The following is a 12,575-nucleotide window of genomic DNA, read 5'->3' on the forward strand; positions in this document are numbered from 1 at the left end:
TGTAATGGGTAACTGAAACTTAAACTATGGCAAATAAATCACAGAATTTTTATGGCAAATAAATTCACAGTAGAGGAACTTTGGAATTCAAACTTAATCATTTTACAGATGAGGAAAGGAAAGTATTTCTTGGCTGAGTGGATTGCCAGACACTGTACAGTTACAGTACAGAAGATGAAAGATTAAAATACCTTTCTCCACAAAGGATAGGTCAAGTCTACTTAAAATTTAGGCCCAAGAGTCACCCCCAAGAGAGTCTCTTTTGTTGCTCAGATGTGGCCTCTCTCTCCAGCCAACACAACAAGCAATCTCACCACCCTCCCCCTGTCTACCTGGGACATGACTCCCAGGGGTGTGGACCTTCCTGGCAACCTGGGACAGAAATCCTAGAATGAGCTGAGACTCAGCATCAAGGGATTGAGAAAAACCCTACAATGAGCTGAGACTCAGCATCAAGAGATTGAGAAAATCTTCTCTACCAAAAGGGGGAAAAGTGGCAATGGCTGAGAGATTCCAAACAGAGTCGAGTGGTTATCCTGGAGGTCATTCTTACGCATTAAGTAGATATCACCTTATTATTCAAGATGTAATTGAGAGGCTGGAGGGAACTGCCTGAAAATGTAGAGCTGTGTTCAGTAGCCATGTTTCTTGAGGATTCTTGAATAATGATATAGCTTTCACAATGTGACTGTGTGGTTGTGAAAACTTGTGTCTGATGCTCCTTTTATCTACCTTGTTAACAGACGAGTAGAACATATGGAATAAAAATAAATAATAGGGGAAACAAATGTTAAAATAAATCTAGTATGAAATGCTAATGAAAGTGAGGGGTAAGGGGTATGGTATGTATAATCTTTTTTTTCTGTTTTTGTCTTATTTCTTTTTCTGTTGTCTTTTTATTTCTTTTTCTGAATTGATGCAAATGTTCTAAGAAATAATGAATATGCAACTAAGTGATAATATTGTGAATTACTGATTATATATGTTGATATTTGGTTCCTTTGTTAAATTTTTTTAATTAATAAATAAATTTAAAAAAAAATACCTTTCTACCACACCTGTTCATATCAATGTTCCAGTTCTGATTCATGTCATCAGACATCAAGAGCAGTCTCTGAGAGTATACCCTCAATCTGGACCTGTTAGTGAGAAGGTAGATGAGGGGACAGTTTCCTCACCAGCTAGCCTTTAATTGCTTAGCCCTGAGCAAGCAGTTCTACAAGTTACATGTAGTATTAGGCCTCAGAGATTAGGCTGTGGCTTTCTGTTAAAGCAAACCACATGTGTTGAATTGCCAGCTGTTACTAGCCCACCTTCTAACTTCTCCATGATTCCCAATTTCAGTCATCATCTAGGTAGGCTCCAATTTTATTGCCTCCTTAATTATCACCTAGGAAGGTTTCTGACATTGGAAAGACCTCTGGGGTCTATGGAGAAATGATTTAATAAATATTTCAGGTACAAAGCCACGGTCTCCGTTTTTGGATTTCTTCTCATTGCCCAGTTCGGCTGTGGTAGATATCCTTTCCTGGAGAGCATGGCCTATCGCAGCTTCAGGACATGACTGTTGAGAGAAGCTAACAATGTGGAAACAGTGTGACCTACCCACTGCTACCATGTTGGTTACTGGTTGCGGAGAATAAGGTCATAGCAGCCCATGGTTGGTTGGATTAATAACAAGGAAGAGCATTAAAGGGCATTTTGAGATTTTTTTTTTAGAAGTTCTTATTGTGGAAAATTTCAAAGACAAAAAAAAAAAAATACTATAATGAATTCCCTTGTACCCACTACCCAGCTTCTACAATTTGCCATTCTTGATCCATCTGTACCTCTACACACTTCCCACCTTTACTTGATGTTATCATTTTTACAGTTTTTTTTTTTTCAGGTAAAAGGTATATATATCGCAGTGCATAATTTTTAGCTGTATAGTTTTGAAATGGACATACCTGTATGACCCACACCACTACCATCAACTCTTCAGAACATTTTAAGTGTGAAAATCAGTAGATAAAGAAATAGTTCGTATGTTTTAGGTTTTCTCATTTTCAAATCATGAGATGATATTGTGGGTGTTCCTTACTTTGGGAATTCCTTTCTCCTTCTCCTCTTTCCATTTCAACACTGTGGATCAGCCTCCCTCCCCCACTTTCATTTCTGACCCTGTTTGCCCCTGGTACATTGGCTCCAGGTTTCTGTCTACCTCCTTAGATTAGATGATCCAAATGAAATTTCCAATAATTTCTCCATTGGCTCCAACTGTCTCAACTAAAAAACCTGCTCCAACCCTGTCCCCAGAACCCAGCAGACTCACTCCCTTTCAACTTCTTTACCTGCTGGAAGAAAGAAATGGAAGAGGTTAGCCTTCTAGGCATATCATAAGTACCACCTGGAAATGAGAAGGGGACTAGGAGGAATGGTTTTTTTTATTTGAGACAGTTGGAAAATGAATTCTTCCCTGTCATACCAAGTATGCTTACAGAAGATGAGTGAAATGGAAAGGAATCAGAGAAATGACTCAAACCATTCCTGATTGAAAGAAAGAAAAGAAAAGTAAGGTTTCTGGCCTAAAAAGTGTCAGAGTAATTGTTCTTGCTGAAAATATCTTCCCCCTAAGGCACTATATTTCAGCTAGATATGCAAAGAGGTATATACTCCTTATATTGTATCACAGAAAAACATATATATGAAAAAGTTTTGTGAAACTATATCTAAGTGTACCATGTTAAATAGATTGATATTTTCTACTTTATATTACTCTAGTTCATTAAAAATAAAAAGGCTGGGCACCACCCACTAAGATGATTTTACAACCCAATGATGGGTCCCAAACTGTAGTTTGAAAGCCTAAGGGCTTTGCATATGATATTGGGATGGAGCTCTTCTCTCCAGGACTCATGGCCTCACCATTTTCCTCACTGGAGGCCAATCTGATACCTGTCAGAGTTTGGTTGCTTAGCTTAAATGCAGAATACCTAGGCTTCTTTAAAAAGATATTCAGCTAGGGATTATTAAGGTCAACAGATATTGAGCATCTGCCAGGTGAAAGTCGCCCCTCCACAGACAACTCAACCTACCATAGCTGGAGTGTAGGTGACTAGAGGGTGAGTCATCACTTGAGGTATTGGGAAAATGATGATGACGCACAGGTATGCACATATGTAACCTGCCCCAAATAGTCCCTATTGTGTTTGCCAGACAGTTTAGTTGCAAGAAGGAAACCAAGTTCTTTGAGTATAAGAGATACTGCTTATTGAAAGAAAACACCAACCCCCTTCTCCAGAGATTTGAATTTAAATACTATATAGCTAACCCAGAATGAAAAACCGAAAACATTTTAAAAGAGAAGGTCTGATGATGTCTGCTATCCTACAGTAAAGGCCCTAGAAAGATGATTTTGCACAGCTTGACCCAATTTTTATAGTAAAAACAGTAATAGCTAAGTTTCACTGGGCTCTTCCCAATGAGCCAAACACGGTTTTCCATGTATTATCTACTTGAATTTTCACAAAATCCTTATGAAGTAAGCATTACTATAAACCCCATATTAAAGAAACCAAAACTCAGAAAGGCTAAGTAATTTGTCCAAGGTCACCCACGAAGTAAAATTAGCAGTGACAGGATTAGAACTCAGGCTATCTGATTCTGTGTAGACACAAAGATATATCATCCAATTTCTCTTCAAGAAAGGACTTGTTGCCCCAGCTACTAGGAGAGGTATCATCAGACAGCCATCAGCTTTCAACCCCTTCAGGGATTGATTCAGCCTCCAAGAGCCTCCTTGATCAGGCTCACAAACTTCTCAGAACACTCTGCCTCAAATGGCTGATTAAAGTTGGGATATAAAGGCCCAGCCATGGACAGCCAACATAAGACATGTCTGAAAGACGTTTTTTGGCTCCAGAGCTCCCTATTAGATCAACTGAGCTTGCTATCAAACAACATCTAGCATGACTTCTCCCTTGGCCCAATACTGTTCCCTTTCCCTCCTTTCCACCAGTGTTGGTTACCAGGATACTTTTTAAGTATCCTGCACACCAAATTCTGCCTCTGGGTCTGCTTCCCAGAGACCCAAACATATATCAAGGGAAAATTCTCCCAATGGGCAGAGCTTCAGGTTCTGCCATTCCCATTGTAGGCAGAAAAATGGCCAATGGTTAGAATATACAAGCATGGAAAAATTGCCTATCTTGCTAGTCAGGGGCATGAAAGGAGAAAAACTGGAAGAACAGGGACAAGGAGGTCTAGGTAGAGGCATGTGAACGGACACATGTGAATGAACACAAGTGTAAAGACCTTTCTATTACATATTAAAGTCCACCAAGGAAGATCCACCACAGAAGAGGTACTAAACAACTGAGAAGACAAAATGACGTGGCCAGATGATACCAGCCATCCCTGTCATCATCCACCCTAATGCCAGCATAATAGATATATGAATGAAATAGGCTTGGTGACAGAAATGGTAGCTATGCATGGGTCCAACAATATGAGCACCCACTTAACAAAGCTGATGTATCTGCTACTGCTTCAAGTGTCCAACCTTTCAGTAACAGAACTAATGCTGGGCCCCCAATATGGCACCATTCTTTGAGGAGATGGCTAACTACTTGGTGGAAAGTTGACTACTTTGGGTCTTTTCCACTCTAGAAGGGTGAGTGATTCAGGCTCATAGAAATAGACACATACTCCAGGCATGAATCTTACTTACAGGACTTCAGCCAGCATCACTATCGAAGAGGTTATGGAGTGTTTGGTCTATTCTCATAGAATCCCATCTAACATCATGTCAAATCAGGAACTCACATTATAGCACAGGAAGTGCAACAGTGGGCTCATGACTATAGATGCACTGGTCATATCATGTACTGCACAGACAAGAATACTTATGCCAGCTTGAATGTGATAAATTATGAGGAGGGTGAACCATCCTCCACAGCACAGAATATACCTTATACCAAAGACCTTCATATGGTGTTGTGACCCCCATAGGAAAAATACACGAGTCTAGAACTCAAGGAGTGAAAGCAAAGATGACAACACTTAACTGATATCTTGACCCACTGGGAAATTTATGGCCCCTGGTCCTTGACTAGAGTATTTGACCCTGATCATTAGGAGCAGTTACGGTACAGTTACAAAATAAGGTCAGAAAAGAATGTTTAGCACACAAGTGATTCATTAGGGCACCTATTGATATTTCCATGTCATAATGTAACAGTAAATGAACAAGGACAGTAATTCCAGCCTCATCAATGATGAGGGTTTGGGTCATGCCATCAGGTAAGCAATCCAGGCCAGCTCTTTCAGGGTAGCCAGAGCTTAGACTGGCTAGTGGAGGAGGGAGACAATGTGTTACATAAATGAGCCAAAGATGACCTCTCTTGTGTTTTTTACTTCTTTACAGAAGTTTTTCCTTTAGAAAAACCCACTGGTACCACACAAACTCTTACACACCCAGTTGGTTTTAAAAGAGCCCAAACAAGCTATTTTAGCCGTTTAAAGTTATTCTGCTTTGCAAACCCTGCAAAACTGGCCGAATATCTGCTTTCAGTTGATAAGACCCGACACTTTATAAGGCTCCATGTTCCTTCAGCCTCTTGGAGCTCTCTGGCCCAGAAGCTCCCTGTTGTACTGATTTCCGTGTCATTGTTTCAATACATAAGCTCCTGCTCCCCTTGTTTCTTCTCTCTCCCAGGAGTTTGGGAGTCTTCCCCTTGCCCTACTTCCCCTCCGGTGGTTCCCTTGAGCCCCTGGACTCAGGAAAATTTCCCTCTGTGAGGGCCTGCCCTCTCATTACAAACTGTCAAAGCATCACTTCTATTAAGTAGCTTTTGTGTTACGCCATATAGTGGTCAATTTTTATTCTGGTCAACCTCGAAATCTTCAAATTCAAACTACATAATGAGTATTAGTTGGGTCCCCAAGACCTGTAATAGTGGTGGTGACTGTAATTTGTCCCACAAACTTCCCCCAGAAAGAGAATTCTGGATTCCACCAGAATACAGGAGGAGTTGCTCCCCAAACATATATGAAGAAGTGGCTCCAAATTGCTCAATGAACAAGGAGGTGCAATGCCCAATTCTTTCTTTAAGAGAGGGCTTGGTGCTCCAGCTGCCAGGAGTGCTGTCAGAAAACAGCCTTCAGCTGTCAGTTCCACTAGACTTCATTGAAGGTCACAAGCTTTCTGGATCAGTTCATATACAATGACTGAGGCAGAGGTATAAAGGATCACTCATTTCAGTTCATTACAGGAATATCTGATGGGCCACGCAGTAGACAGAATAATGCCCCCTGAGATCATTAGAGTCATGTGTCAAAGATATCTATATCCTATTCCCTGAAAATCCAAATATATGTTACATGGCAAGAAGTAATTAAGGTGGAAGATAGAATTAAAGTTGCTAATCAGATGACCTTAGATAAAAAGATTATCCTGGATTATCTGAGAGGGCCCAGTATGATCACAGAAGTTCTTTAAAGTGTAAGAGAGAGGCAGAAGAGAGGATCAGAATCAGAGAATGATTTGGAGATATTACACAGTTTGAAAATGGAGGAAGGGGCCATGAGTCAAGGGATGCAGGAAGCCTCCAGAAACTGGAAAAGGCAAGAGGACAAGGAAAAAGGCTCCCCTAGGGCCTCCAGAAGAAACACAACTCTGCCAACACCTTGATTTTAGTCCAAGGAGACCCATTTTGGACTTCTGACCTCTAGAACTCTAAGAGAATAAATTTGTGTTGTTTTAAATCACTAAACTTGTAATTTGTTGCAGGAGCAATAGGAAATGAATATAGGCCATTTTAACTCCCGAGTGCCCCACGAAGCCAAACTTCTCTTGATCCTGCATCACAGTATCACTTCCCCTCAGCCCAATTCTGCTTGCTTCACCTCTTTCCACTCATGTTGATCTTAATGGCATTCCCTAGTAAGCATCCTACACATTAAACTCTGTCTTGGAGGCTGCTTCTCAGTCATTCCAACCTGTGATATTATAAAAGCTCATGATAACTTGTCATAATCTTAAAGATATCAATATAAGCATATCACTGTTGTCTGCTTTACATCATTATTAAAAGTATAATGCCTAACATATGAGTAGTTCTGGCCCTGATATTAAGACAATGTGAAGTAATGTGAAGAAAAAATATGTGTTTGACAGGTAGATTTAAGTTCAATTCTATTTCCTTTACTTCAGCACATTTCTAAACCTTTTTGGATTTAATTGCCCTCACCTGTCCACCACCACCACATACATAGGAATAATAAATATCTACCTCCACTGGATAGCATTCAGAAAGATAATGATTCATGATAAGGGCTTAATAAAAGTTAGTCCGGCTGTGTCAATGCTACCTCACTATTTTCCCTCAGGAATTTACAACCTCGATTCAATAGTAAATAATTGATACTTGGGGGGAAATTACCAACAGACTGTATAATTCTATTCTCAAAATATGAGCTTTGGGCCATGATCTCTGAAAGACTGATATGACCTGGGGTGGTGAAGGGAGCCTTGTTCAGGGACATGGATCATAAAAATACCTTAGAGAGAAAAGTGGGGAGAGGGTTTCACAGTGGTCTTCACTCCAACTCTATCTCATAGCCAAAAAACTTAGTGCAGGTAAACTGAGAATGTGGAAGGGCAAGTGCCAATATACCATTAGAACTTTATTACATCATCATTATCTTTTGTTTCATTTCCACAACGATGATCACCATCATCGGTAACTGCAAAACAAGCATTTAACAACTGCTTTCTGAGTACAATGCAGTTTGATGATAGGTGTTTGGGGAATCAAGTTTTCACAGCACTGTACTTGTTTTATTTGTTTTAACTGGTAACTTTGAACATATAGGACAGTGTATCTTGTAATGTGTACAGTGCATTTTGAAATATGCTACATATATATGAAGTGTTATTATAGCCAAGAGGAATCAGAGAAGAAAAAACTGGATAAAGATAAAAACGTTGAGCTACATACTTGTCTCAGATAAATGCATAAAACCTTTGAAATTATGACATAACCAGTCCTGTTAGATTTATGGCCATGGGTACTACTCTCATTCCAAGCTCCTACTTTACTTTTATCATCTTTATATTCATGTGATATCTCTATTTTCAATGTCTTACAAATTTCCTCTCTTTCCTTGTAACCTTTTCAGCTGAAATTTCATATCCTTCATATCAGGTCAGAAGCAAATTATTTTCTAGAAGGTTGAACCTAATCTGTTCATGCATTACAGGTTGAACCTAATCTGTTTGTGCATTTCTGAGTTGATCAAGATCCACTTTTTTTTTTTTTTTTTGCATGGGCAGGCACCGGGAAACTGGGTCTCCAACATGGTAGACGAGAACTCTGCCTGCTGAGCCACTGTGGCCCGCCCTGTCAACATCCACTTTTTGTGTGTGTTCAGAGTTAATTCAAATGATTTAGATTTAAACCTCCTGAGCTGTTGTATATATATATATTCTCTCAGGACAAAAACATTCTTTGCTTTGAAATATAATTGGTTGACATTTACCTTTCACTCTCTGTATATATGGAATATAGTTACAAAGAGATCCACTCAAATCCTGGAAAATTTTTTGGTTTCCAAACCACCATACATGTTGTACTTAGAAAAGTAAAATTTTTTCCCAAAACATCAGCTCTCTAGGAGTGTTTGAGGGCAATAACTCCTGTCTGGCTGCGTTGTTAGACAGTAATGAAAGTTTTATTCTATGAAAAATTAGAAAAATAAAGATTTTTAAATGCTATTTTTTTTTAATACTTGGGCTTTGTTCCTTGTCTTATGTAGAAATACATATTTTTATTGTTAGTAGTGTCTTTTAGGCCAATATTATTTGGGCATATTTACATAATTTTTCTTAGATGATATCCTATACATTGTATCATTATAAAATGTTCTGAAATATTGGGAATTTACTGAACTAAAAATAACTAAAGTAAGAATGGGTGGAAAGAGGGGAGGAAGGAAAAGGGTAGAGACACGTTTCTTCTGACCTGGCAGATAGTCCCAAGATATATAGACTAGTTTTCGTTATCTACTGCTGCAGAGCAAATCACCCCAAAACTTAGAAGCTTAACACAGCAGTAATCATTTTATCACTGTCATCATAGCTCTAAGGATTGGGCTGGGCTCAGGTAGGCATTTTTTTATTCAGGGTCTCTCTTGCAGTTGCAATGGAGAGGGCTAGGCTCACTCTAAGGGCTCAGTCACTCATTCATATCTAGCACCTGCACTTGGATGGTTCAAACATCTGGAGGCTGGAATAACTGGGGCTGCTTGGACTTCTCTTTCTGCCTTTTGTGGTCTGTCGAAGTGGTTTGTACAGAATGGCAGCATCAGGTGGCCAAACTTTTTTCATGGCAGCTGAAGGTGTGCATCCCAAGGAGAGAGCCAAGTGGGGTATGTAAGGCCTTTTTAAATCTAGTCTCAGAACTCAAGGCAGTTACAAAAACCCACCCAGTTTCAAGGGGAGGCAAGAGACTTCACCTCTTGATGAGAAATTCCCCAAAGAAACTGCCAACATATTTTACAACCACCACAGGATACCATAGACCTGGCAGAAAGCCTGGGACAGAATAATGAGTCATTCACTAAACCACAAATTGGTTCATTGGTTCACCTTCTTTTATGGTGGAAGGATAGTGTCCTGTCTAGGGGCTCCTGCTCTGGAGTTAGACTGCCTATGTTTGCCTCTGTCCTGACACTTACCACTCCTGGGACCTTGGGCAAGTCTCTATGCCTCAGTTTTCTTTTGCATAAATTGGAGATAATGACAGCTGACATTTGTGGAGCATGTAGTAGATGCCAGGTATTATCTTAAGTACAAATCTTATTTTATCCTCGACGTAACTCTATGAGGTATTTACCTACCTCCTACCTTTTAGAGTTGAAAATAATAGAGCCATCTATCAGATCTGTTGTGTGGATCAAATGAGAGCAGCTTGTTCGCTCTTGTTATTAAAGCTGTTGTGGTAAATTCTAGTGATGTCAGGTCCTAAAAAGAAGCCATTTCCAGAAAAAGACCAACATGCTCAACACCAACAAGAACGGTGATCTTCCCAGTAAAGAGTGGAAGCCTTGGTGGGGATAAGGAAGTTAGATTTCTTAACAAGTGTTAAAAAATGAATAAAAAGACGAGTCATTCCAGATCTTATTTAAGGGTGGGGGTGCGGACTCGAGCACAGTCCTGGAAGTGGGGTCACGAGCAGCGCTGAGTTTGCCAAACAGAAGTGTTCATCTTTTTCCTGGCAAAAGGAATCCACGACTCCGGGCGATCGGTGGAGGTCACCCGCTTCCGCCTGAAGCGTCCCCAGTGTCACGGGCCGGCGTCGTGGCCGCATGCCAGTGATGACACCCTTCCCCGGTGCCTCCTGTGCGCGCTATCTCCCCTCGCGTCACCGCCGCCACCCTGGCTGCCTGCGCTACCTTCCCGTCCTACCTCTCCCCTAAGGTGCCTACTCGCGCGATCCCTCTCTCCACAGCCCGGGCAAAACCCGGAGAGGTGGAATCCCTCGCCCGGAGCGCCCCGGCGGCCACTGGGCATGCTCTGTTGTCAAGCAGGTTCGCTACCGCAAGAAGCCTTTGCGCCTCGTGGATTCTCCTCCCGGCGCGCGTCCTCCCCCCCGGCCGGGAGCCGGCGCATGATGGCGGCAGCCGCTGGGAGCGCAAGCGGCGGCGGCGCTGGCGGTAGCAGCAGCAGCAGCAGCAGCGACACGTCTAGCACTGGCGAGGAGGAGAGGATGCGGAGCCTCTTTCAGACGTGCGACGGGGACGGGGACGGATACATCAGCAGGTACGCGGCGAGGCACGGATAACGCGCTGGGGCTAGACCACAGCCCCTCAGCACTGCCCTTGAGCCCTCCTCCGCCCCCTCTCGCCTCAACTTCCCGCAAGTTGCTCAGGAGCTCGCGGGAAAAGTTGGCCGCGGCTCTTCAAGGGCGTTCCCGGCTTTGCCTCGAGGCCGAGAGGCTGTTTTGCCAGTTGGTTCTGGAGGTGCCGTGGTCCAACTTTTCCAGCGTCGTCTTTGTCTGGGCGTCGGGAGATAGCTCTTGGGGCTGAGAGTCCTCGTCTTGTTGTCTGAGGATGGGGTCGGGAGGCCCCCGTCTGTGGGAAAGTGTGTTCTCGCCGCCTGCCTCAGGCAGGAGGGGCTGCCCCGCCACCTCGGGCTCCGAGATGCTGTCGTAGCGCGCAGCTATCTGTGTGGCTGCTGGGTGGACAGTCCCAGGGTCGAACAGGGAGAGAGATGCGCTCTCCGTGACAGACGCTTACAGGAGAACAAACTCTTGAGGACTTTCGTGTGCCGCAGAGTTCCTGCATTCCGAACGTAAGAGTGTAAAAATGGACGTTGTTTGCTAGCCAGTACTGGTTCAGACACACTAGTCTGAGGGGAATAGGCGCCCAGGGCTCGAATTGAGGGTATGGAGGCGAGTTTGGATACAGACCCTGCTCCTTACCCTGGCTCCGCCGGTTCACCAGGTGAGCGTCGGCAGATCTCTCTTGGGGTTCTGAGCTTCTCCTTACAGCCGGGGAGGTGTTGCGGCCGCAGGATCGTGTAGGGCTTGCCAAATAATTACTGCTACCTAATTTTTAAAAATCATCTATCAGATCTTGAGGGCATTAGTAATGATTTACGGTATTCTTCTGTGAAGAGTTGACACAAGGCGCTGAAGTACACGCCGAAATTTGAGTTGCCTTCAATAAAGGAGGCACCCTAAATTGTGTATTAATGTTTCTTTACAGGCTTTGTCTTGATTATGCTAAAGATTCTTTCTGAAAATCAGGGCTGCTTCCGCTGATTGACTTAGTCTACCTACAGAAAGAGAGCAGAAAAATTTCCCCTTAATTTTTAGAAAAGATTTCTGAAACTGGTGCTTTAATATGTAACAATTTTATTAGAAAACAGTAATTTATTTGGGACTCTTGACTGAATTACAACTCAGCTGAGTTGTATTACTTTTCTAAAGTTTCATCGGGAAACACTCAGTTGACATCAGAAAACTTTATTGAATAATTCTGTTTTGAAATGAAAATAAAAAATAATTCTAGTTGATTCTGTGTAGAATTTAATCTGGAACTCTTTCCTTATTTTTGGTTCTGTAATAAACAACAACAAAAAACAACTGTTAGATAGTTCAGAGTTTTTGTGGTGGTTGTTTTCTAATTTGCCATAATAAAAACACTCTAATTCCACAAGTTACAAAGCAAAAAGAATTTAATTTCACATGGGCAACAGTGCATAAAGAAGACTAGCAAAATTTGTTTTCCTCTAATCTGTCCTATTAATATGTTGCTGTATTTGAACCACACCTTCTGTGTAAATGCTCATATTATTTTGTTGGGGGGGACATATCTACCCTGGCGGGTAATAAATTCTGTAAGTAAAATGCAATGACTTTGTTGTGGAGAATGAGATATTGTATGTAAAGTGGTAAAGAAGGATTACAGATTAGAGTGGAAACTGGCTGGTGCAAAGTGGAAAAAAAACCATTAACACTCCTTGAACCACATCACTTTAGTGTGTCTGCTTGAAAGTTGAAAGTTATGTGCAGTAATGGACCCTAAAC

The 12,575-nt window shown here is 41.8% G+C and overlaps 2 protein-coding genes across 4 annotated transcripts in view; one reads left to right on the forward strand and one right to left on the reverse strand.

Annotated features, from left to right (window-relative positions):
* The window catches only part of YTHDC2 (YTH N6-methyladenosine RNA binding protein C2), a 156,391-nt gene extending 146,049 nt beyond the window's left edge, over nucleotides 1-10,342 (reverse strand). The window contains exon 1 of the mRNA XM_077138927.1: nucleotides 9,890-10,342. The gene's annotated coding sequence lies outside the window, so the exon portion shown is untranslated. The remainder of the gene's footprint in view (nucleotides 1-9,889) is intronic.
* A 309-nt stretch (nucleotides 10,343-10,651) lies between these two features.
* Nucleotides 10,652-12,575, forward strand: part of MCC (MCC regulator of Wnt signaling pathway) — a 614,110-nt gene continuing 612,186 nt past the window's right edge. The window contains exon 1 of one of the 3 annotated variants that reach the window (XM_077138931.1): nucleotides 10,652-10,804. In XM_077138931.1, coding sequence (XP_076995046.1) covers nucleotides 10,653-10,804 — 152 coding nt within the window. In that variant the 5' untranslated portion in view covers nucleotide 10,652. Of the gene's footprint in view, nucleotides 10,805-10,826; nucleotides 11,488-12,575 lie in introns of those variants that run through there. The other 2 variants (XM_077138932.1, XM_077138933.1) reach the window with 2 other exon arrangements.

Source organism: Tamandua tetradactyla, chromosome 21, assembly GCF_023851605.1.
Source record: "Tamandua tetradactyla isolate mTamTet1 chromosome 21, mTamTet1.pri, whole genome shotgun sequence".
Lineage (NCBI taxonomy): Eukaryota > Metazoa > Chordata > Mammalia > Pilosa > Myrmecophagidae > Tamandua > Tamandua tetradactyla.